Raw genomic sequence first — 25311 nt, forward strand, 5'->3', positions numbered from 1 at the left:
GGTGTGATGTTGCTGATAATGAAAAGCAGTGAGCAGGTCTTCAATAAGCGTTGTTCTGGTAATTATCAGCTGGCTGTGATGTGAATGGGTGCGGATGGAGCGTCTTCGTACGCCCACTGCTGTATCTCACACCAGTACAGCTGTGTGTCACTCATGGGTTGGGACTATATCACACTAGTAACGCATTAAAAGCGTGATTATGAGTAGCAATAAACTGATATACCTGCCTAATCAGCCAATATTTGTCTATTTTGAGCACATTCTTCCTAGTGCCATTTCCAAAATATATATTATATTATACTATATTAAATTATATATTTAAATATTTATTTAAAAAAAATATATATATTTACATCTCAAAAGAACATGCTATGCTCTGAACATGCAATATCAAAAGAAAGAACTGGCCATATGCTTTTAAACAAACAAAAACTTTTTACACGTGATTTTTTTTTTTTAATCAACATTTGAATGTGGGTAAGTTTCATTCAAAAAGCAACATTTTGAGCAAAAAGCTTTTTTGTCAAAGACTAGGTCTGGATCAGATTCAGAACGATGATCAAAACAGTAAATCGAGTCCATCAACACCCCAAAGCTTGCACAGTCCTATACCTCTTCCTGGGCCAACATTTCATTTGATAACATTAGGTAGTTTTGATTTATATGCTGTTTAATGTTAATGCATACATATGCATCTGCTTATGTATGCTATCGCTTGTTTCTGCTTCTTCGCCTGTGTTTTTATCAGGAGATTTTGTAATCTTTCAGAAGATGCATAATAGCGCCCCCTAGAGTATAACAGTGAAAACACAGAAAGCTGGAAAATTCTGTCAGTGGCAGGGAAGTGTTGTCTCATAAATGTCACAAAATTTCATCAGTGGAAGAGAAAGAGTTAAAAAGCTCATATCAGTTGAACACTAATTACAAGTTAAAAATCTTCCACATTTATCATTTTATTGCCCTCTTAATAATTAAACTTCTTTCAAATAGGCATTGCAGAACTTCTAAAACTATGACCAGTAAAAGAAGAATTGAAATGTTTGCATTAGTGTTTCTGATTGTTTCTTTAGTGTAGTTTAGGTCATGTGTGTTCTCTGTACAAGGAGAAGTGGGTCTGGGTCTGGGTCTGGGCCTGGGTCATAGTGCAACGTTGCGGTTTTCACACTTTTTTTCTCATCGGCCTCAAGGTCTCCATGTACAAAGCATCTCTTCTTGCACAAAGCAAATTGGATGGTTCATTATGAACTAAAATGAGAATGAAAGAAAGGAGACATGAGCATCTTTGGCTTTCACGTGCACTTTGGTCTTCATCCGGCTTCTGCAGAGATGCTTCAGAAACTGTTTGCTTGGCCTGCAAGAAGTGTAGTTTAAATGTTGGTGAATAAAAAGACTATAAGAAGACTCAAACGTGGCAGCACAAAATCCTCCAGAAAAGTCCCCACTCAGCTTGTTTGGTGACAAGATCGTTTCTAGTTTAAGATGTGTACAGATGGATCGGCCTTTTCCACATTGACATAAAGGCTCTCATTGAGTCGCCTCATTACCAGGATTAGGCTCTTTTTGCGTCTTTGTACGGCTGCTCCCTCTCTAGCCGCTGAAATCCCTTTTTTCCCCCAAGTTAGCCAGCATATGGCAGCAGCAGCTCCGATCTCTACAGGCCTCCTTTGTTTATCCTCTTATTGTTGCGGCGCGTAATGACAGTTGTAGGCCGTAGATCGGGGTGGAGGGGTTACTTTACCCCAGGGGAGCGAGAGAGAGAGGGCGAGGGAAGAGACGGAGACAGACAGGACTGTGGATTATGGAAATATGAATTGATTTTTTATCCTTCTCTCTTCCACTACCCGCTCTGCTCGAATAGGGACTCTAAATGAGGGGCGAACAGACTGGAAGCTGGCACAGAGGGCGGCGAAATATGAAGTGCGATCCCTCGGCCCCAGAGACTCGCCGTGGCCGCGGTCACCTACAGCTGCCATGTGGAGCAGCTAGAGAGCCGTATATATCTGAATCACAAGGAGGCCATTTTTTGCAAATGAAGCAGACAGATGGAAAAGCGAGACTTTATTGCCCCGATCTCTCTCAGATCTCTTTCCGGATGTCAGTTTAAAGGGAAAAAATAAAAGAAATTAAACAGATATGCATATGCGGGTTATTATTTCTCTGCTTGCCATAGAAACTGACATTATTTGAAGTTATTTGAAAGGATTTGCAATGAAATGCCTCATGTTTTCATTGATGATGGGTTAAGGAGCACCAGCTCGTAAATAACTGGAGAGATTAGCTGTTCTCCTCTTTTACTGTTACGTGCAGTAAATATGTCACAGTGCCTTGAACCCTTTACAGCACTGTCTTATGTTTGTGCCCTATGTTTAATCTCAATGGGAGGTTTCATCTGTAATTATTTAGTAACGCTAAGAAATCACAAATCACTTTTTTATAGCACAGTGCAGCATATATTAATGTTGCTTTTTATTAACAGGTGCAGTTATGGTTATTAGGAGGCCCACACGGAATCTGTGCCCACAGAAAGCTTCAAATTTTCACACAGTATTTGTGTCATTCATATATTTTGACTAATATGAAAGTGAGTTACTGTCTGACCTGTCCCAGTCCTCCTCTTCCTCCTCTCCCTGTACTTTGCTGAGTTCTCCACCATACTATTAAAAAGCATTAGTTAATAAAAAAAATATATATATAAAAAACTAAATAAGTAATGGAAAATATCATTTGTATATTAAAAGATAAATTAATTTTAAATTAAGTTAAATTGTTTTATTATTATATACTTTTCTAAATAAATAAATAAATAAAAACTATGTGAGACATAAAATATTATTACATAAATATTTATACTACATTACTACATATTATTATTATTATTATTATTATTATTATATTTACATTTTATTTTTATTATAGTTTATATTATTATTATTATTATTATTATTATTATCAATATTATTTTAAAATGTTCTTTCTGTTTTAAGGACAGGAATTTATGTGAAGAAGAGAAGATCAGGAAATGAGTCAGACTCTGTCAATAAATTATTATTAAATATATACTATATATAAATATACTGAAATCAGAGTGATTGAGCTGTTTTCGGAATTGTTGAAAAAAAGCCAATACACAAACCTGTGGCTGCACATCAGTTGAATTCTGTGTTAATTTGGCAGATTTCTACATTTCAACAGAAACAGTGAAATTAATGTAATTGTTATATATTTGTTTAATTCATATTTCTGTTTTATAAAAACAATAAGCCATCAGAGGTTGTGTTAAACTAGACTTGGGGTTAAGAAAGGCCTGATATCCTGCATTTAGGAGATAATCATATTTTCTTGTTTATCTATCTCAAATTTAATCTTTTTAACCTTGACCTTTTCATGCACATCCTTGAGATTTACACATTTCTCCAGCAATGCTTTGTATCCCAAAGGGAATAGCGCATTGCTAACATCACATTCCAAGCCACCAGCGGAGTGTGTTTGACCTGATGGATGTTGGAGAGTTTCACAGGAGCCTCCAGATGTCACCCGGCCCTCCATCTCCTTAGTTAGGCGGTAAACCGGCATGCTGAGTGAAGCTACAGCTCATGTAACAAAGCGAGAAACTGCGTCCCCGGAGCCTCGCGGGGCAAATATTTGTCTAGCTTTGACACAGTGTACAATCATATGCCCCAAGCCTGACACTTCATGATTGGTAGCCTTTCCCCCCACTTCACCCCCTCCTCTGCAGGACACGCACCAGCAGCCCGGGGGGAAGGCCAGCCAGCGGAGCATCATCAAGGAGCACGAAGAGCGTCGGTGTGGTTTCAATGCTTTAACATGGAGGGCATGTGCGAGATGAGCCGTGATTGAGGAGAACATCGTCTGCCGGAGCTGGAGGAATGGAGAAGGGGGGCCATGCCTTGCTCATGGGGTATCCCTTACTCGTCTCAGTTTGGAGATTTTTCTTCAGTTCAGATCTCCAGAGAGTGGGTAATGTGAAGGCCGGGCCCAGTTAGCTGGCCTTTGCATCAGGCTAGTCGAAACATCCTCACTAAGGCCACGCTGTTGCCCGTGGCGTCTGATTACCCTGACCTTAGGGCTTTGAGAATGGAAAAAAGCATTCTCCTCATGGTTTTTTCTGTTAGCAGTGCCAGAAACGCTGGAGGGTGCTTGTAGGAAACAGTCTTCATTACATCGGATGTCTCAGACATTGACTTGTTCATCAAGAAAGTGACATCTTGCAAAAAAAATAAAAAGGATATTTTCAACTCTGGTCTCATGTCCTCTTTGAATGTGGAACGGGGTGATTGGTCATCCGTGGGTTTTACTTCCCTTCACAGCCACAGTTTCAGTCCAGCTACTGAACTGAAATTAAGAACTGCATGGTGACCTTCCATTTTAAATGTTATATTTTTAAGTATTCTAGCTCTCGCAAACCTCTTGAGATGCGCATAGTGCGACAAACCTCAATCGAGGAAGGAAATACTTGTCGTTGGCCCAAAGTGCAGGATGTCCTGGTTTGGTGGAGAAAGAGATAGACGGAGAGAGAGAGAGAGAGAGAGCATGAGGGGGTGGTGGTTGCATTTCTCAGAGACTCCACACGCTTGATGTAGCTTCTAGCCACAGCTGAGAGAAAGAGAGAGAGAGCGAGAGTGAGTGAGTAAGCGAGCGATCGCGTGGTCCAATGGGAGTTGACAGCTTAAACGCAGAAAATCCCCCAGGCCACTTGGCACTCAATTAATGATGTTTCTGGCTCTGCGGTTCTCGGGCATATGTAGCTGAATCTCAGCTTGGCCCAGTAGAGTATCAGTTGTGTATTCTTAAGAACAAAAAACGCTTACCCGTCACATTAATATATTCATCGCAGGGTGTTTTGGAAAATCTATCCTCCTGCGTTTGCTTTCGAAATTAAGCGAAACCTTGTTGTTTGGACACAGTATTAGCAGCCTGAATGTCATAGATACTTGTGGGTGGGCTCTTTTCACTTTGAACCACCTAACATCCACCCCAGAACACCCTGAAAACCACCTAGCAACCATGTAGTAGCTTATTGATCACGCAAACTTGGCTAATGAGCTAAATTGGATTGAATCTCTATATTCGTTTTGAAAATTAGGAATTTAAACAATTTTACACAATTTTCCCTCATTTACATTCTACTATTTTTGTCTCTGGTGCCAGTTTGTGTTTTTTCAGAAACCCCTCATGCGTAGCACTATAAAACTCTGGTTTCCTGTGACCACAGGCCTAGTGAAGTTGGTGTTGGAAGGCTTGGGGTGGTTAGCGTGGAGGTTGTGTATCCACACTGCCCCGTGTCTCGTCCCAGCGGTTCTGTCACGCACTTGTCAGTTCTTGAAGTGGGCAGAGGATCAATACATCACCTGCTACATTTCCTTAAGCAGTCTCACACAGACGGCGTGTTTGCACGGGAAAGAAATAACCTCTGTGCCAGCACACCGAATATTAGCTTCTTACCACCTAAGGGTCAGCGCAAGAAGCCGCGAAAAAGAAAAGGAAGACCAGGGCTAAAGAAGAGAAATCAACCACCTCCCGCTCTGCTTGGCTCGTTTCAAGTGAAAATGTAATGCCCTGTGTCAATTTGAAACTCTGGAAGAGCTACCCCTTTAGCACTTTGCCTCGATCCAGGGGCGAATTCGGCACTTATTAAAGGCGCGTAGTGCAGGGTCAAAAGCGGCAAGCCAGCAGCATACGATTAAAATGTAATGAAAGGAATCTCGGTTGGAGATTTGAAGGTCCAGAGAAGGCAGAAGATTATTGTATCCCCATTGATGTGCTGTTGCATCAGGCGCCAGTTCTAATTGAGAATATATGCTTTAAACTACAGCACCTCAAAACTGCATGACAATGTCATGGATGGACACGGCCTTATGTGCTGATCTGAGATCAGGTATTATTCATTTCACATTTTTATTTAATATCATTATTTTGGCAATATAATGTTTTTAAAGACCAAACCTAAAGACTTTCTGTAATTCATAATTGAGCAAAAAAATTGCAATTGTAGGAAACATTTACAATTGCGAGAAATTAAGTTGGAGTAATAAGAATTAATTTAGTTGCAGTTACAAGAATTAAAGTTGCAGCTGTGAGATAAAACATTGCTAAAAAGTTTAAATAGTTAGAGTTGACTTTAATGTTTTTTCTTTTAACATGTAATTTTTTTAAAGACTAAACAAGACTAAAATATAAATTCACAATTGTGCAAGAAATTTGCTGTTGTGGGCATTAAATTTGCAATTATGAGAAACCAAGTCACATTTATAAGAAATGGTCGTAATTGTTAAAGTAGCATTTATGGGAAGCTGTTGCCGTTACGTTAAGTAAAGATGCAATTATGAGATAAAATATTGCAATTGTGCAAAATAGTTGCAGTTTTGAGAAGTAGTTACAGTTGACCTTAATTCTTTTTGTTGTTGTTGTTTTTGTTTATTAGGTATTTAGGCAATCATAGTATGATTGTGATTGCTTTTCTTCTTTTTCTGTTCTGATTAAGAACACGTTTTTCACATTGCAGAAGAAACAACCTAGCAGAACACCCAGAACCACCCAGAACATACATAATGCTATAAAACCACACCTTAGCAACAGCATATCAACCACCACCAATATTCTAGCATTGTGGTGGTGAGCTTTGCACAGGCAAGCAGCGCTCATGTTTTTCCTTTACTAAAGGTAGTAATTGTAGTAGTAGACGCATTTGATTTTGGACCCAGTAGCGTTTTCGTCATCATAACCACAGGGTGCTGCATGTGTTATGGCCGCGTTCTCTGACACCCAGAGAGAGAGGGATATGGAGAAAGAAAAAGCAGGACTTAATTGGGGTTTGGGGGTACAGTGAACACTGACCTGTGGGGAGATTGGGTTTGAACCTGTCACTGGGATCTCGGTGCCGTCAGCATGGTGGCTCTGCCAGTCTCTGTCTCTCTTTCTCTCTTTCCTCAGACACACACACACACACACAATCACACACTTCTCCCCTGCTGGAGACAGTTCCATAGCGCCGTGTAGACCTGCTGGCTGGCAGAATTTTTAAAGAGCATGGAGGTTTAAAGACAGAAACCCCTGGGGAGGAATCCCACCAGCTTGGAGAGAGAAAGGGGGAGATTGCTGTCTCTCTCTCTCTCTATTCCTGTCTTTCTCTTACCTTATCTCTCTTTTCTCTCCTATCTCCGTCTGTCGGTCTGTCTGCCTGTCTGTCTACATTGCTCAGTTCTCATGCCTTCTCTCCCTTTCCTTCCTTCTGCTTCTTTCTCTCCTTTTCTTTCTCCCTCTATTTCTCGCCACATATCTCTCGCACCCCCTCCCTCCTATATTCCAGTATTGACAGAATGAAGAAATGCTTTTCACTCGCTCATCCGGTGCACCGCTTAGTTCCCACTCACAACATCTTTCTCTCTCCCTTTTCTTTTTCTCTCTTTTTCACCCTCCCTACCTCCCATTCTTGTCTTGCTGTTCCCATCTAAATATTCAACTCTAACATTCACATCACCTAGTAACATTGGCTACATTCACTCTGCAGCTGAATGTGGCCCGAATCGGATTTTTTCCCCCTCTTACAGATGTGACACAGCGCTGTTTTTTTTTTTTTTTTTTTTTTTTTATATATAGAAGCCCATTTCTGAGTAAAAAAATAAAATGGGTAATTGTGAGAGAAAGTTTAAAATGATAAATACATTTACAATTGTGTAAAATTTTTGCAATTGTGAAAAAAAAAGTTGCAATTATGAGAAATAGTCGGAATTGTTAGATAAAGTAGCATTTACAAGAAAATTGGAATTAGGAGAAATAGTTGCGATTGTGAGAAATAGTTACAGTTGTGCAAATTAGTCAAAATTGTGCAAAATAAAGTTGCAATAATATAAAAAATTGCACATGAGAAATAGTTATAATTATGAGAAATATAGTTGCAATTATGATAAATTTGCATTATGATAAATAGTTACAATTAATAAAGTAGCATTTACAGGAAGCAGTGGCAATAAAAAAGTTGCATTTGTGAGATAGTCACATGTAAAAAATAAAGTTGGCATTTTAAGTAGTAGTTACAGACATGTAAAATAGTCGCAATTGTGCAAAATAGTTGGTTACCCAAAATAATCATGATTGTGCAAAATAATGTCACAATTACATAAAATGAAGTTGCAGTTAAGAAATGGTTACAATGAGTTGCAATAACCAAAATCAGTTCAACATTAAAGGGTTAGTTCACCCCAAAAATGAAATTTCTTTCATTAATTACTCACCCTCATGTCGTTCCAAACCCGTAAGACCTTTGCTCATCTTCAGAACACAAATGAAGATATTTTTGATTAAATCCGAGAGGTATCTGACTCCTCCATAGACAGCAATTTAACCACCACTTTCAAGGCCCAGAAATGTGTAAAGACATTATTAAAATAGTCCACGTAAAAGCAGTGGTTCAACCTTAAAGGTGCCCTCGAATGAAAAATTGAATTTACCTTGGCATAGTTAAAAAACAAGAGTTCAGTACATGGAAATGACATACAGTGAGTCTCAAACTCCATTGTTTCCTCCTCCTTATATAAATCTCATTTGTTTAAAAGACCTCCGAAGAACAGGCGAATCTCAACATAACACTGACTGTTACGTAACAGTCGGGATCATTAATATGTATGACCCCAATATTTGCATATGCCAGCTCATGTTCAAGGCATTAGACAAGGGCAGGATGTCTGGATTTGCACAGCTGAATCATCAGACTAGGTAAGCAAGCAAGGACAACAGCGAAAAATGGCAGATGGAGCAATAATAACTGACATGATCCATGATATCATGACATTTTTATTTGTAAATTGTCTTTCTAAATGTTTCGTTAGCATGTTGCTAATGTACTGTTAATGTGGTTAAAGTTACCATCGTTTCTTACTGTATTCACGGAGACAAGAACCATCACTATTTTCATTATTAAACACTTGCAGTCTGTATAATTCATAAACACAACTTCATTCTTTATAAATATCTCCAACAGTGTGTAATGTTAGCTTTAGCCACGGAGCACCATCAAACTCATTCAGAATCAAATGTAAACATCCAAATAAATATCATACTTACGCGATTAGACATGCTGCATGACGAACACTTTATAAAGATCCATTTTGAGGGTTATATTAGCTGTGTGAACTTTGTTTATGCGGTTTAAGGCAAGCGTGAGCTCCGTGGGCGGGGGAGCACGAGAATTTAAAGCAGAAGCTGCCTGAATTGGCACATATTTAATGATGCCCCAAAATAGGCAGTTAAAAAAATGAAAAAAAAAAAAAAAATCTATGGGGTATTTTGAGCTGAAACTTCACAGACACATTCAGGGGACACCTTAGACTTATATTACATCTTTTGAAAACACGTTCTACGGCACCTTTAAAGTTATGAAGCGATGAGAATACTTACAATATCTTCTCTTCTGTGTCATTCTCTTACGCTCTTTAAATCCAGCGCTTCCAGGTTCTACATCAGAACGCTGGCACAGTATTGGCCGACGCTGTACACATGAGTAGCATGACGCACATGTGTGATGCTGTCGCAGGAGCCGGCCAATATTGAGTCGGCGTTCTGAACTAGAACCTGGAAATGCTTAAATTGGTTAAATTGCTGTCTATGGAGCAGTCAGAAACCTCTCGGATTTCATCAAAAATGTCTATCTATAATGTATATTTGTTATGAAGATGAACGAAGGGCTTACGTGTGTGAAACAACATAAGGGTGAGTAATTAATGATGTAACCCCTTTAAGTTTCGTAATTTATGTTTTTTTGAATGACAGTGTGGTGCACAAAAATCATAACAAATCTGGCTTTTTAAACCCAATCCGGGCCAATTTCATATTTAGAAATAAATAGGAAAGTGTTTTTTTTTTTTTTTTTTTACTTTATCTGTGTTGCACGTTCATCATAATTGCTCCTTTGAAAGCAACCTTATAGTCAAATGTTCCCCTATCCTCAACTACTTGACGCTAACACTTGACACTGGTCTCTGTTGTGGTTCCACTATTTCTGGCTCTGATCGTGCACCCATACCATCGGAATCGATCAGTTTGGCTTGCAGCATGAATGCCAGAAGCCGAGTGAAGCAGCACATCCCCTGATATGTGCTGCTGCTGCTGTTGATGCTAGTGCTGGATCTTCTGCTCAAATCCAGCCCAGGAGAAGCTCTCTTCCTCTGCAGGGAGTTGAGGGAGGGAGCGGTAGTGTCTCCCGATAGCGTGGGGCGGTAATAAATGCTGCTGGTGGAGGAGAGAGAGATAGTGATAGAGAAGAATCTGTGATTGCAGGCCTCCGCAGTGGGACCAGGGGGGAATGGAGACTGCTGTCTCATTGAGTGATATCCCTGTCTCAACAGTAAATAAATAATGCAGCCTGCAGAGTTCACCCTGCCTCCTCCAGTGAGTTGTAAATGCATTAGCTGTTTTATATTCTTTTGTCTTGGGAAAATGGTTGGGAGGGAGGCAGAGAAAGGGGAAAACAGTACAACCAAACAACAGGAACGATTGCAACTCGCGTTACACCTCTTCACACGATCTGACTCTCCTCCCAGAGCACGCTTTGGTATAGTCCCCCGATCACCTGGATGAATAGTAATAAAACGCTTAGAGAAAAAGGTGTGTAATGCACATGCGTACAGAGATTTAGATCTACTAAAACCTTGAGGAGAATCGTGAGAATGTTTCATTTGGATGCCGAAAGCCAAGCGGCTCAGGTTTAATGGATATGAATGGGTTTGAAAATCACTTGAAGTAAACATTTAAAAATCATAATTTATTTTAATAGACAGTTCTGCTGCTTTTAATTCAAATAAATGTCTTTGTAATGTTTCCTCACAACTTGTTCCACCTTTTGGCTGACATCACCAACCTTTCATTTAAAGGGACAGTTCTACTGAAAAACATTTTGTCATCATTCACTCGCCTTCATATTTACTTTTTTCTTATGCAGAACATAAAAGATTATTTTTTATTTTTTTTGCTCGCACAGTATTATTTTGGACCCCATTGACTTTCGTTGTATGGACAAAACAGCATTCTTCAGAATATCTTCTTTTGTTTTCTTCTGAACATCTATTACATCGAGACTTTTCATGATCCCAATGGGTATAAAATCAAGTACTCCCTATGTTTTTTCTTGTTGCACTCAGAAATAGTCACAAATATGAAGGAAAAATGGTTGCAAATGCCATTTCATGTTGACGTTTAAGGAAAGGAATTAAATAGGCACAGGCTTTGGAGTTTCTGTGGTCGTAATTAAGTCTTTTCTTGTGTTTATTTAATTCTACATGGCATTATAAATGCATTCTTTTAGCTGCATGTCATTACAAATATTGTCTTTCGTTTAGTCCGAATGTAATATCCAGTGTGAATTTCATTGCTAGTTCCTGTCAAGCAACTCAGATTGACAGCCGGGACCAGCGTCATGCAGGCCAGTGTGGGACCCGCGACAACTTGTGCATCTGCGAAGGAGACAATTTTATTTGTAGCATCCGTTTGCATACGCTTCTGCAAATGCATGCCGCAGCTTGGCATAAACACTCGGGGGAAGCGCCTATAGGAGTTAATGATAGTAGCAGTCACATACGGCAGCATCAGGCTTGCGTTCGCGTGACAGCTTTACTGCCGTACAGTCATCCGCCGCGCCACGACACGGCGAGGATGTTTCTGCCGCTGCCAACGTTCCTCTCTCGCCTGCCAGAGCCTTCAATCTCCTCGCCGCTCTCTGTATCACATACTAACTCTCTCACTCTGTCTTCCCCCATCAGCACCACCGCCTCCCACCGAGAACAGCAACCAGTCATCATCCGCGCCGCACATGCATATATACGCAAATAAAAACAGACACACTCGCAGGCTGGCGCGCATACATGCACGTTGAATTATTAATTTTGTCTTAAAGTGCAGGTACGGGTATGGAAACCGCATTTGAACTACCCAGCTGCCTCCAAACACATCCGCACCATTCATCTGAATGGTTGCAGCTTGTTATACTTTGAGCAGGGGATCACTGGCAGTTCCCCATGGCTAGTCTACAGTGCAGGACTGGCCAGACGTGGCTAACCCATATGGCTATGGTAATCCATATGCTGCTGGTGCTAGGACTCTCCCTCTGGGGCTGTGCGGGAAGGTAAAGCCCCAAAGGCTGGGCCTACTTTCGCCCCCCTCCCATCCCTCCCGCACCTCCTCTGAACCCCTAGTGCTGCTCAGCCATTGTTCCAACAATCTGCCGTCACCTCCGTCGTCCACACCTCAAGCGAAACGATCAATGAGCTAATGGCCGCTAATTATTTTAGCCTCTGATCGCCCTCCCCTTTACGTCAGCTTGATGTCGTTTCCCTTTAAATCCATTCGTTTGCTCAGTTGTTTGCCAGCTACTGTTCTGCTTAATGAATAGTTATTTGAAACTGATTTACACTTCTTTACAGCAACTGTGGTGTTTGAGAAAAGTGATGCGCTTTCACTTTTCTAATCAATTGAACTTGTGAATTTTTGTCTGGCAGACACAAAATTCAAACCATATCTAGGGACCAGAATATCACAAAAACGTGAAATTGGGCTCTTTTGACTTGAGACAATATGCAGCCACTAAGCAAGCAACCAACCACAGCACCATAGCAACCATTTAGCAATGCACTAAATACGTAAATACATTTGCTTGCTTGTTTGTTTGCCAGCTACTGTTCTGCTTAACGAATATTTATTTCAAATGAAACCGTTTTATTTGATTAACTCCAGTGTGCACTGCAAACCATGCAGTTTGTTGAGAAAATGTCTTTTTGCTTTTCTAAAAAATTGCACTTACGATTTTTGTCTGGCAGACGAAAAACTGGCGCAAAATCCTTTAGACATACATTAGGGCCCTTTCTGGGGACCAGCATATCATAGAAATGTGAAATTGGGCTCCATTTGCCATTTAGCATTGCACTAAAACACATTAGCAACCTCATAACAACACCCTGGCAAGTTCTTCTCTTTATCATATCATATGTCATTATCATCAAGTCATTAATTAAGGCTTATCCTTGAATTAATTTTAGTTAACTAACATTGGTTACTGAACATTGACATGATTTGATTAGACCATAATGTCTCTTTTGTTTCTTTCCAGGAGGTCCTGCAGACAGTGCCTAAGTTCTGCTTCCCATTTGATGTGGAAAGGTAGGACGTCCTTCATGCTTCCAGAAAAGAATTCAATCAATGTGTGAATTGGGAAAAATGAGGATGTTTGTTTATACAACACTCATTCACACATGCTTAAGAGGCTGTCGTAAATGACTCACAGGGTGGAGCCGCACACCTCCTTTGGTTCCAGTAGTATTGGTCTCTAATATCAGACCCTTCACTTAGAAATAAAACACCTTTATTGAAATTAAGATCTCCGCCTCCAAGGAGACAATGTGTGTTTGCATGTCTGTCCTAACTGGCATGATGTTAGACACGTCTCCTGAATAAACAGCAGTGTGTGTGTGTGTTGGCTTGTTTGCTCTTGGAAATGAAAAATGGAAAGAGCTGTTGTATAGTTTATGTGCTGTGTGAGAAGTTCACTTCCTTCCAGCTGAAGCTTTCTTGCTGCCATCTAGTGGACATAAACTACAGTGTCACCCCTTGGTTTAGTTCTTCCAACCTTAAATGTAATAGTCTTTCTGCTGCCTATATGAAATTAGTGAATGCATGAATACAGTTTTTATGTGAGTTTGCAGTTTGCCTTTTTGATAACATTTCTGATATTTTACATTGATATGAGTGAATTTTGCTCTTTTATGATGATGATGATGATGATGATGATGATGATGCGAAAAGTTACAGTCGCTGGCTAATGCTCTTCCATCAAATATCATTGAAGTGTATACTTTGATAAAGTAATAATTTCAGACTTATTTCCTCTCTTTTTGGTGGGCTGCAGAGTGTCCCAGACTCAGGTGGGCCAGAACTTCACGTTTGTGCTCACAGACATTGACAGCAAGCAGAGGTTCGGTTTCTGTCGGCTGACGTCCGGCTGCAGGGTTTGCATCTGTTTGCTCAGGTAAGAGATTGTCAGTACTAATGTCAGATCGGAATATTTTTTTCTTTATGCACTTTTTAAACTTTTGAAGTACATAATGAGTTATTTGAATTTTGACCATTTACAGTCAGTTTTTTTTATATTATAGATTTATAGTTTGATGGATTGATTAATTAAGATATATTTCTTGAGAAATATAATTTGTCCATTTTCATGTTAATGGGAAACAAATTCCAAATGAATTCTAGATTCTGAAATAAAGGGATTTAAAACCAGCAATACTTCACTTTCATGAAATAATAATAAACACTGATAAAAATACTTTTTTTTAAAAAAATTTTTTAAACCATAATATGATGGTAAATGCTTTCATATTTTCAGTCTGAACCGTTCCATTGAGAATGAAAAGCGGCAGATAGAAGACTGTTACGGTTACATAAACTCTAAACCAGTGTATTTAATAATACAAAGTCATTTAGTAATTCAGAGCAGCTCAACTGGGACATACCACATTTTTCCCCCCCTTCTGTCTACATGGTATTGATGGACAATCGCAGGTTTATCATCGTCATGATGAGCTGCTGTCGAGATCTCTCCTCCTCCCATCCCAGCCAGGATGGCCTTTGTTTTTTTTTGTGTGTGTGTGTGTGTGTGTGTGTGTGTGTGTTTTTTTTTTTTTTTCTCTTTCTCTCCCCTCGTTATTCAGGCACAGAGGCATGCCGGAGACGGTTCACCAATAATTATGCATGAAGCCCTGCTGCCAATTAGCAAGAGTCTCCCCTGTCCCTTTCACTGAGTTTTACATGCTAATTCATTTGACATATGATGTATAAAATTCATTATGCATTCTGAGTAGTTTGCATGGCTTCCTTCATTCATAATAAGAAATGCATTTGAAAGTTTTGTTCCTTTTTTTCTTTCTCCAGTAAGCCCCTTCTTTTGTTTATGTCATGTATTTGCAAAAGAACATGGTGAAATATAACAAAAGGCCAAAATATAGTTTTGTTTTTCTACCCCCTTTATTTAGATTTCATTTAGATATTTTCAAATATTATATGTGTATGTATGTATGTATGTGTGTGTGTGTGTGTGTGTATATATAGAATATATATATATAGAATATATATATATATATATATATATATATATATATATATATATATATATATATATATAATATTATTATAATGAGAGATATATAGATATATAGATATAATATATAGTATAGACACACAGTAGTCTTATACACACACAGACACACACATGTATATATTTATATAACGCTGAACTTTTAATATAAGCTGAAATATACATAATTGTATAAAATATATAATTTTAGATTTTTGAAGGTGACACTTTTTCTTATTCATACACATTTACACTCTCCACCAGAATATAAAAGAAAAGTAATTAAAACAGTTTGTGTCCTTGTGATTGTTGAAGTGCTGGGACCATAAAATTGTCACCTAAGCTTACACGAGGAAGTTGCCTAATGAGAGGGACAGTTTTATGTGGACAGCCCTTTGTAGCTTTGCAGGTTTAGCCTAGGCCAAATAGGCCAGGGTTCCTTCAGGCCAAACCACTTCAAAAACACAAGCGTTCCGTTTTACCCCACCCTCTCCGCCCATTCGGCCCTCGGACATAGCCTTCGGACATCTGAAAGACCCCAGATGAAATAGACCCTCTCTCTCTCTTTCTCTCTCTCTCTCTCTCTCTCTCTCTCTCTCTCTCTCTCTCGCCGGTTTTATTTGATGGCTGGACCCGACTTGGCGTCTTCCTCAGACAGCAGAAGTTTTCTTCAGTCAGTGGTCATTTAGCGATATTTCTTTTCCTTAGCTGAACATAAAACTCAGGAAAAGTCAGGGTGTAATCATATCTCATCCTGGGAAGGAGACAAGGTGCAAGCTGACTTGATTTTAAAGCTCCTAAATACCTCCAATGATTTAGGACGCATGTTGATTTAAGGGCCGGTTAGATTGTACAGGCGTACAAGACAAACCAAAGGCCATGCATGCAGTATAAAACTTCATAAATGCATAATATGAATTTAGATTGATTTATAGTGGGATTATAAAGTATTATAACTTACATAAATTAACATAGCAATTTGTTTTTGAGAAGTTGAAAAATTAAGTTTGTTTTCCCTTTTTTTTTTACCTTTAATTACAGCAGCACTTTTATTATTCAATTAATGACCTAGAAATAGTACAGAATATTTAATATTTTATTAATTTTATTTCGTATTTTTATACTATAAATATTTAAAAAAAATAAAAAATAAAACTCTTTTCAGGATTTAAATCCCCCTTCTTTTTTTTTGGATTAAAAATAAGTTTTGTCAAGACAGCTCAGTAGAAGTACTTAAGTAGCTCACAAATACATCTTTTCTAATCATGTCATGACCTACACATTCTCTCATTCATTGGTGGTCAGTTTTTTTTTTTTCCAGCTATCAAACCATTTGCTCAATCTTATCTGATGCTTCTGGCTATGGAAGCAAGGAACTCGAGTTTGTTAGGGATTGCCAGTAAGCCACAGATAAGTTGGTTTACTCTCCAAGTACACACGGCGCTAGAGAACCTAAAAGGGCCGTTGAGATTGGCTCGTCTCAGCACAGTTCAGCATGATGAATGTTCCACTATCAGAGGATTTGCCGAATACAAACACATTTTTACTTACTAGCTGTGAAGAGATTGGGCTGGGGTGCCGTGCTCCCCTCAGCCTATTAAAAAAAAAAAAAAAAAAGTTGAAACAAAAAGAAAAATTTTGTGCTTCTGCTTTATGACTTAAAATAAAGAATGAATCCAGGATTTTGTGAAAGGTATTCCTCCCTGGATATCTTCATAAACGCACGTCTGCTGCTTATAGAGCAGTGATTTATTTGACTTTAATACAAAAGATTTACATGCTCTCATTTAAGAGTATAATGAGTGTTTGTGCTCTCCAAGGCCTGCCGTGCCTTTCTGACAAGGAGAGACTCCCGTTTAAATCCCCTTCACATGTGAAAAATGAAGGATTAGCATCCAGGAGCCTCGCATTTTAAACAAAGAGTGAGCAAGAGAGAGAGAGATAATGATTTTTCTTTGTTGTGCAATGCAGCTTGAGCAAGGTGTCGGTCAATTACGATATTTCAAACAACACGTCATTCTAACCAAAACACTCCTCAATCCAGGCCATGGATCATTTTTCTCGCCTGTCTGCAATTTGCATAGAGGCATTTAATTTAGAATAGTGTGACCTGGTTTGCGAACATCGTCATGCACGTCAAAATACTGGCATGTTAAGAGATGATTGTTTTAGGTTAATGGTCACCCAGACTTGAAACTCTCATGCTTGAGCGCACGTCCCTGGGAACGGCGTGCCACTGGCCCCTTTCTACGCGTTCGGCAATATGAAAATTTGCATTAGATACACTTAGTTGTGGTTTTTGTTGTCCGTTAATTCCAGTCTGCTGGAGAGCTCACTGACCCATGGAAGGATAAAAAGGGGAAAAAAATCTCCAATCAAGACACTGCGTGCTCTGTGGATCAACTGAGATCAGACGATATGAAGCCTTTTTTGCTTTTTCTTCTTCAAAAATTACCACATTCCCTGTCATCCATTAATTCAAGCTTCTTCTTTACCTTCATCGTAGCCAATTAAAGTAATCAAGCTGTAGCGACAAACAAAAGTCAAAGCTCTGCGTTGGAAAAGAATAGCTGATGTAATCGCTCTCGGTTAAGTGTGAGATTTCAGACCGAGTCGAAATGCATGTTGTAATCACGCCTACATACTGGGAAAGAAAAAGTCAGAGCCCGCTAGCAGGCCGCATTTTTTCACTAGATTGCATAACGAAATAAATGGTGTGTGTGTTCTTGCAACCTTCAAGCCAAAACAACACATTGGCCGCGTTCCATCTTTAAAGGCCTGTCAACTTTGCCAAGATTCTGTCAGGCTGCAACACACAATGTTGCAGATACTCTTGGCTAGTCATTGTGCGATTAGTTAATACACATTGATAAGGTGTGAATTATTTTTTTTACTCCTGCTGGGAAATTAATTTGAAGGAGAAAAAAAAAAAAAAAAACGAAGAGTAGTGACATATGTAGTGACTTAATGTACGACAATGAGGTTCAGGTTGTGCATCTGGGCGCAGCATGCTTGTAAACCATCCCATCCCTAGTTTATTACAGGCTACAGTGGTCCAGTCATGTTTTTGTTGAAGAAACCAAATACTTTTATTTAGCCCGCTGCGTGGCTGGAATGCTTAAAATGCAAGTGTCAGCGAAGGCCAAGAATGTGATAATAAGGTTCACTTTAGCTGAAAATGCTAAAGGAAGTCTAACCCCGTGTCTATACCAGACGTGAGCGGCGTGACGCGAAAGCAAATAGAACCCATTATAATCGGTGATGCTGTCTACACTGGATGCTGAGCGGCTATATTTGTGCAGATTTCGGAAAATTAGATGCCATTTTGAAATTATTTTTTTGGGGTGGGGTTTGCATTCATTACTATACCTACCATTATAGTAATGAATGCAACTTTCACGCGCAATTGATTGAGCGATAAACTGTGTGCTCCTATTTCAGTATTGTTGAGGATATTTGTGCCTGCTTGTTTTGTACATTCAGATGAACAGCATTAAAGAGAGCAAATGTTATCATTTAACTGAACTGTGTATATGCATTAATAAACGCATTATTTTCTTTGTCCAATGCATTTCATATTTACAGGTAACGCTTCACATTACGGGTATACTTCTTTCTTTGACCCCTCCTCCCAACATCTTGTTTTGATGTCCTTCAGGGGGATTGAGCCTTCTTTAGGGGGGCCAGACCCCAAACACCCCCCATCCCCCTTAATTCGCACCCTGGCTATAGTAAAGTCCATAACTTTTTCTTGTTAAATATTCTGTAATATTTGTTTAATGTATGTTTTTTTTCTTTTTCTTTTTTGACAGCTATCTCCCATGGTTTGAGATTTACTATAAGCTGCTAAATACTTTTGCAGACTACTTATCAAAACACCAGGTAAGTTAAGGGACATAAAAAAGAGCACTATAATATTCAGGAATAGTTTTATGAAAGATTTTTGCATTAAATCTGATAATTATTTTAACATTGTTAATAAAAATGTTGTTAAATGAATTTTTGCATTTAATGCATATTTTTAAGTACAAACTCGCTTAAAAACTTTTTAAAACACCAAGTCTTCAGCTTGTCTTCAAATGAGAAAAATTAGCAAAATTTCAATGAAATTCGCATAAACGTGATAATTTAAGAATGGTTTAATGAACACTTTTACACGTATCATCACATTTAATGCGGTTTAATTACCCTTGCAAACTTTTTGAAACTTATTGAAACATAAGGTGAGGTAAGGGAAGACTTAAACTTGTCTCCACATGGAGGAAAAATTAGCAAAATTTTAATACATAATAATGGTTTTATTACATTTTTACATAAATAAAGTAAATTTTAATGCAAATTTCTAAATACTCCTGCAGACTACTAATCAAAACCTTAGGTAAGTTGAGAGACATCTTCAGTTTCTCGTTACACGAGTTAAAATTTCAGTATGTAAACAGATCAAACAGTATCTGAAAGTTTATTCATGCTGAACTGTAAACATTTTTTTTATTGTAAAAAAAAAGTTTCCTCTGAGGTCGCTTTTTCATATGACTGATTGGGCCATACCGGACCCCCTATTGAGCAAACTGCTAATGTCACAAACAGCATCGAAATCACCCACATTCCTGCCATTCAGCTTGTGAACCAAAAGTGCCACTGCAAAGCAAAACTTGAGTTTTTTTTCCTGTGCAAAGACAAAGGAGAAAGAAAAACGTCATCTATAATCCATCTCAGCGAAACAGGCACAGTTGGTTGGTTGCGCTTTGCTTTGCAGTGTTGTTGACATTTAACAGACCGAGCATCGAACAGGAAGTCAGTCCTTATGATATACGGGAAAACAAATTGTCAGGAAATACACTGTGCCAAATAGTTTTTTTTTTTGCTTTTCTGAAAGTTTCACAGCAGTAGGAGATGAAGAAAAGTTTGAATTAGGAAAAGGGGATGAAAATATTAAGCTAACATCAAATGAAAAACAGAGTTTGTGTGGAGCCAGCGTGTAACTGAAGTGCTCAGAGTTTCTCTATCAGTCTCTTATCATTCAGTTATGTGTAACGGAGCCGCTGAAAGAGAAGTGAAGAAGACCAAGCCTCCTCTACACAAACAAATCATAGGCTAAGTACACTGGGAGTCACAGGGGTCAGGAATTAAGCCATAAGATGCTCTGTGTCATCGACCCATTGCATTACCAAAAGTATGCCTTTTTTTCTTTTCTTTTTTAAACCCTAAGAAAAGAGTTTCCCTTCATTCTCCAAATTCCATGTTGTTCATTATGCTGTTTGTGACATTAAAGTACAGTCTTTTTTTCCCCCCTCATTTTTTTTTTTCGTTTAAGGCATTTAGAAGATTGTCATATTTAGCACAACTTTCAAAGACATTACTCTTCAGTTGGGAGACTATCATGGTGTACAGTTTGAATGGATGCAATTCAGAATTTTTTTTTACACTACACACAGTATATTGTTCATCAGTTAAAACATTTTTTTTTTTAAATGACTTGTGAACGGTTTTCACAGAAATGTGCATTAAATGTGGCAATTTAGGTAAGAATAGTTACAGGAAGTATTTACACAAATTTTCATTGTGTATGACAATTTTATGTGGAAAATTGTTTATGTACTATTTAAGCATTAAATGCGATATACAAAACGCTTTTATGAATGGTTCGCACAGAAATTTGCACAAAGCAGCAATTTATGTAAGAATGGTTTCATGATTTACACAAATTTTAGATAAATTATTTATGTACAATTTTGACAAATTTACTTTAAATATGAAAATTCATATACTTTTATTTAAAATGTATATACTTTTACTTAATTATTTGCACAGAAATTTGCACTAAATGCAGCAATTTATGTAAGAATGGTTTCATGAAAGATTTATACATGAAAATAGAGAATGGTTTCATGAAAGATTTATACGAGAAAATAGTTTTTTACATACAATTCAGAGAGAAATTTGCATTAAAATACAACAGTTTTGTCTAAATCATTCATAAAACTATTCTTAGGTAAACTGTTGCATTTAATTCAATGTGTAAACTAATATAAGAATGGATTATGAAGAGTTTACATACATTTGTTGTGCACAGTGGTTTTACAAATTGCATTTGCATTGAATGTGACTACGATGATTTTTGCTGATGTTTCAGGAATCAAGTCCATTATATATATTTTTTTAACAATAATTAGATTTTTATTTGTTATTTGACAGTGTCTTTTTTCAATATTTTATAATTTTTTTCCAACAAAAGCTAAACTCTAGTACGCGTAAATGAATTCTTTAAGTAAGTAAGCATGATCGGGCTGACTTTCGGCGTTCCGTTCCGCGTGAGGCGGCGTTGACTGACGAGGAAGGACAAGAGCGATGAAGGTTTATGGCGAGGGTAAATGAAGTGCTTCCTCAGGCTGTGTTACTGACCATGCGTGTGAGCATCCAGGCTCTCGTGGCAGCAGCTCAGACACCCCCGCTCACATATGTACAAACACACGGCCATATATGCTCCAAGCTCTGGCCACATTGCTAATCTGGGAACTTGCTTACAAGGAAAGGGCATATCTAAATATGTGTCTAACTATTCGATGTCAGGCTTTGTTTTAACAGCAACAGCATCGCTATTCTACAGCAAGTTTGAGAGGGTAAATTGCACTCTTGTCATAAAAGCTCGTAAAAGCTCAGCGTTATAATCCTGAGGCCTGTTTTGTGGCAAAGCTTTTCTCCAATGGCTTCTTAAAGCCGCCCGCTCTGAGCAAGGACCTTTGGTTAATTACGAACAGCCAATGTTTGCCATAAATCATCCCCAGAATAATAAGCGTCTGCCGCAGCCTAGCTTACCGTCTCTTAACCTCAGGATCGCTCGTTAAATGTGTGTCAGTCGGATATATTTCTCTTCTGTAGACTGCTGTAGGAATACTTTTCACTGAGTGCTTTAAATCGTAGAATCTGCAGTTACGTTGTTGTTGTTTTTTGTGTGTGTGTTTGTTTAGTTGTGCATTTTTCTCATTTGTTTGTTTTTCATATTTGTCTTTTTTTTTTTTTTTTCCTTACAGGAAGATGACTTGAACGACATGTTAGAAACGCTGCACAACCACCCTGTGCCAAAGCCGAATATGCCAGTAAATCTGAGTGTGGTAGGTACTGCAGAGGAATAACGGTTTGTTCAGAAACAGAAGTGGGACCGCCGGCCTCTTGCTCTGATAAGAGACGGCTGGACAGCGTTAAACCTAATGACCACTTTTGCAACTCATCAAATCCAGCAGCAAGCATAGGTTAACACCATCTTAAACAGCTGCCAGTCAATATCTATCTATCTGTCTGTCTGTCTGTCTTTTTGTTAAATCTGTCTTTCCGTCTTTGTCTTTCTGTCTCTGTGTCTCTCTGTTTGTCTGTCTCTCTATCAGTCTGCATCCTATTTTTATCAGTCAGTATTTTTCACACACTTTTTTTCTCTGTCTGTCTGTGTGTATGTCTATATGTTTGATCTCTCCATCTAATCCATCTATATTTTTTCCTTCATTTTTGCAAGAGCAACCACTTGCATTTTGCCAATGGGCAAGTAGTGCAAGATCCAGGAAGCATACAGTTGGTGAGTGGAGAGTGAGTGTGCTGAAGGGATAGGGATGAAAAGAGAGAGAACGGGGCAGTTCTGAAATTTGGAGCCGTTGCCTTAATCGCATGGGAGAAAGATTTCCAATTTTGCCAAATAATCCAGCTCCAGCTCTTTTTTTTTTTTAATATGTCAAAAACCCATCCTGGGTCTTGTTGTCAGTTCTTTTTTTCTTTTCTGGAAAACAATCAAACTTGCTAAATGATTCATGCTCTTCCATGCTGCTGTATTCTTTTTTTTTTCAAATATCAAAAGTTTTTCTGTTATGCTCAAGAAATCTCATTGATGCTCTGCCCATTAGCCTACATTTATCTTTTTATTTAAATATGAATAAAAAAACACTGCACCCTTGAATATCTGCACAACAGCATTGTATTAAAACACCATGCTGTGTTTTATTTTTTTAAGCTGTAACACTTCATAATATTATTAACACACACACACACATAGAATACTTTTGACTCTGAGGTGTCTAAATAAAGCTTCAGAAAATATAAATAAACAAATTAAAAAATATCAATATCACAAAATACATATCACACTATATTAAACACATTCAGTTGACATCAGTATTTAAGATAGCTATTACGCAACATCAGTTATCAAGAATGTGACCTTAGCGTACAGTCTAAAAGCCCATCAGGTCATCTGAAGGGGTTTCTTGGAATTGCTCGTCTCCCAGAAGGTTGTGGGTTTTACTAATCACCGTCATGTTCCGCTTTAACTTCTCTGAAGTTAGCAGATTAGCAGAGTGAAAACTTTGTTCACTTTTCGAATTTGGGAAGGGGGTGTTGGTGATGGGAGAGGTTTGAATCAGCACTGTGTGGGCAGTTATGTTTCAATCAGATGTGTCTTGTGTGTGTGTGTGTGCTGGGGAGTGGTGTTGGGTGCAGGGTCTGGGATTCTGATCACACTACAGGGAGCAGCATGCAGAGAGCGGTGATAACAAGCGCTCCGATAATGTGTGATTTTTATAAACACGGCTGCAAAGTGTTGGCCACCGCCAGCTGGAACTGCAGTCCACGACATGGAGGGCAGTCAGCTTCTCGATATGGGAAAATAAACAAATGTCAGCACATGAAGAAGAGATCTTGGTCACTCTGCTTTATTGATATCTTCAAACTGTTTATGTTCGTACGATTATAGCAAAAGTACTCTGGACACGCACATAGAGCACAGATAAATTTTTACATTGCACAGCACTTGGTTTGATTGCTCGAGTCATGTGATCACAGCATCCAAGATAAATATTTGACATCTTTGAGTATTAGAGGATGCTAGTTGTGCTTGCATTTGTTTGTGGAACATATGCGAAGGCAGCAAAAGTTGAACCTATGTGTTGAGCAACAGATGGGTGCTCTTCACGCACGACGAATCGCGACCCAGCCTTGGGAAAGAGCGGAGCGCGCCACACAGGCAAACAAAAGTGCTAAAGTTAGCAGGCAGCGTGGGATCTTTGCTTCGGAGCCTCTTTGATCCAGACATTAAACTTGCTCGCCTGTTCAAACGTACGCCTGGCAGACCCCTCTGATACTGTCGGAACAGAGCAGTTGGCTTTTGTACCGTAATAAAGACTTTCTCTCCGATGCGGGGAGCCTCCTCCGGTAGTGTCCACAGGGGATCGGCGTTTGTTGACTTCATGTATCCGTATCTGTTTTCTGTATGTATGATGTTAACAAGCTTAGACACAGTTCAGGCCAATCGCGGTTTATTTATTGGTTGTGGAACAGACAGTAAGTTAGAGGGTCTATAAACACTAAATACTGGATGGTTGCATCATGGTGACCTTTTCTTCATCTTTTCTTGTCTGTTTTCTGCAGCATTCATACTTCATTGCTCCCGACATTAATGGACTCCCCACCATACCTGAAAGTGTGAGTATTTTTAACCCAGTTACAAATACAGAGGCCCCCAAAATTAAGCCACACTTAAAGTATGAATGTCATTGCACTACATATTAAATCAAGTGACTATGAGGAAAAACAAAAAAATTAAGCAAAACATGAAAAAGTAAAACAAGCCAAAACATGAAGCAAAACGTGAAAAAAAAAAAAAAATAAAAAAATAATTAAATGTATAAAATGCAATTATATTCATACATTAAATATGACGTGGTGTTAAAATGCATCTTAATAAACTTAATAAAATTTTTTTTTCCTCCTAGAGAAATTTAACTGAGTACTTTGTAGCAGTGGATGTGAACAACATGTTGCACCTCTACGCCAGCATGCTGCATGAGCGACGCATCATCATTACCTCAAGCAAGCTTAGCACTGTGAGTTTCTGCTGTCATTCTCATTTACACATTAGACAGCTTTCTTCTTACTTAAAAAATATTAATATGTTGTTTTTATACATTCAATTAAAATGGGTCTATTGGGTACAATTGCATGTAAAGAAATGTTTTATCGTATTTGTTTCCAATTAACATGATGTGTTAACTTCAAGACTTGAAGTCTGCTCTCATGGTGGAAGATGCAGAATCATAGTCCTTATTAGCTAATATTCAATAGCTTATTGCACTTCCTGGTCACTATATAGCCGGGCATTGTCAACTTCCTCATGCTCATCAACATAAAAGAGTTAT

General features: G+C 38.5%; 1 protein-coding gene across 5 annotated transcripts in view; it reads left to right on the forward strand.

The window, feature by feature from the left end:
• The window catches only part of dennd1b (DENN/MADD domain containing 1B), a 108053-nt gene that overhangs the window by 32815 nt on the left and 49927 nt on the right, over positions 1–25311 (forward strand). For 3 of the 5 annotated variants that reach the window (XM_067396286.1, XM_067396288.1, XM_067396291.1), the window contains 7 exons: positions 13115–13164; positions 13910–14029; positions 18949–19018; positions 22168–22248; positions 22644–22703; positions 24545–24598; positions 24889–24999. In XM_067396286.1, coding sequence (XP_067252387.1) covers positions 13115–13164; positions 13910–14029; positions 18949–19018; positions 22168–22248; positions 22644–22703; positions 24545–24598; positions 24889–24999 — 546 coding nt within the window. The remainder of the gene's footprint in view (positions 1–13114; positions 13165–13909; positions 14030–18948; positions 19019–22167; positions 22249–22643; positions 22704–24544; positions 24599–24888; positions 25000–25311) is intronic. The other 2 variants (XM_067396287.1, XM_067396289.1) reach the window with 1 other exon arrangement.

Source organism: Chanodichthys erythropterus, chromosome 10 (genome assembly GCF_024489055.1).
Source record: "Chanodichthys erythropterus isolate Z2021 chromosome 10, ASM2448905v1, whole genome shotgun sequence".
In the NCBI taxonomy this organism is placed as follows: domain Eukaryota; kingdom Metazoa; phylum Chordata; class Actinopteri; order Cypriniformes; family Xenocyprididae; genus Chanodichthys; species Chanodichthys erythropterus.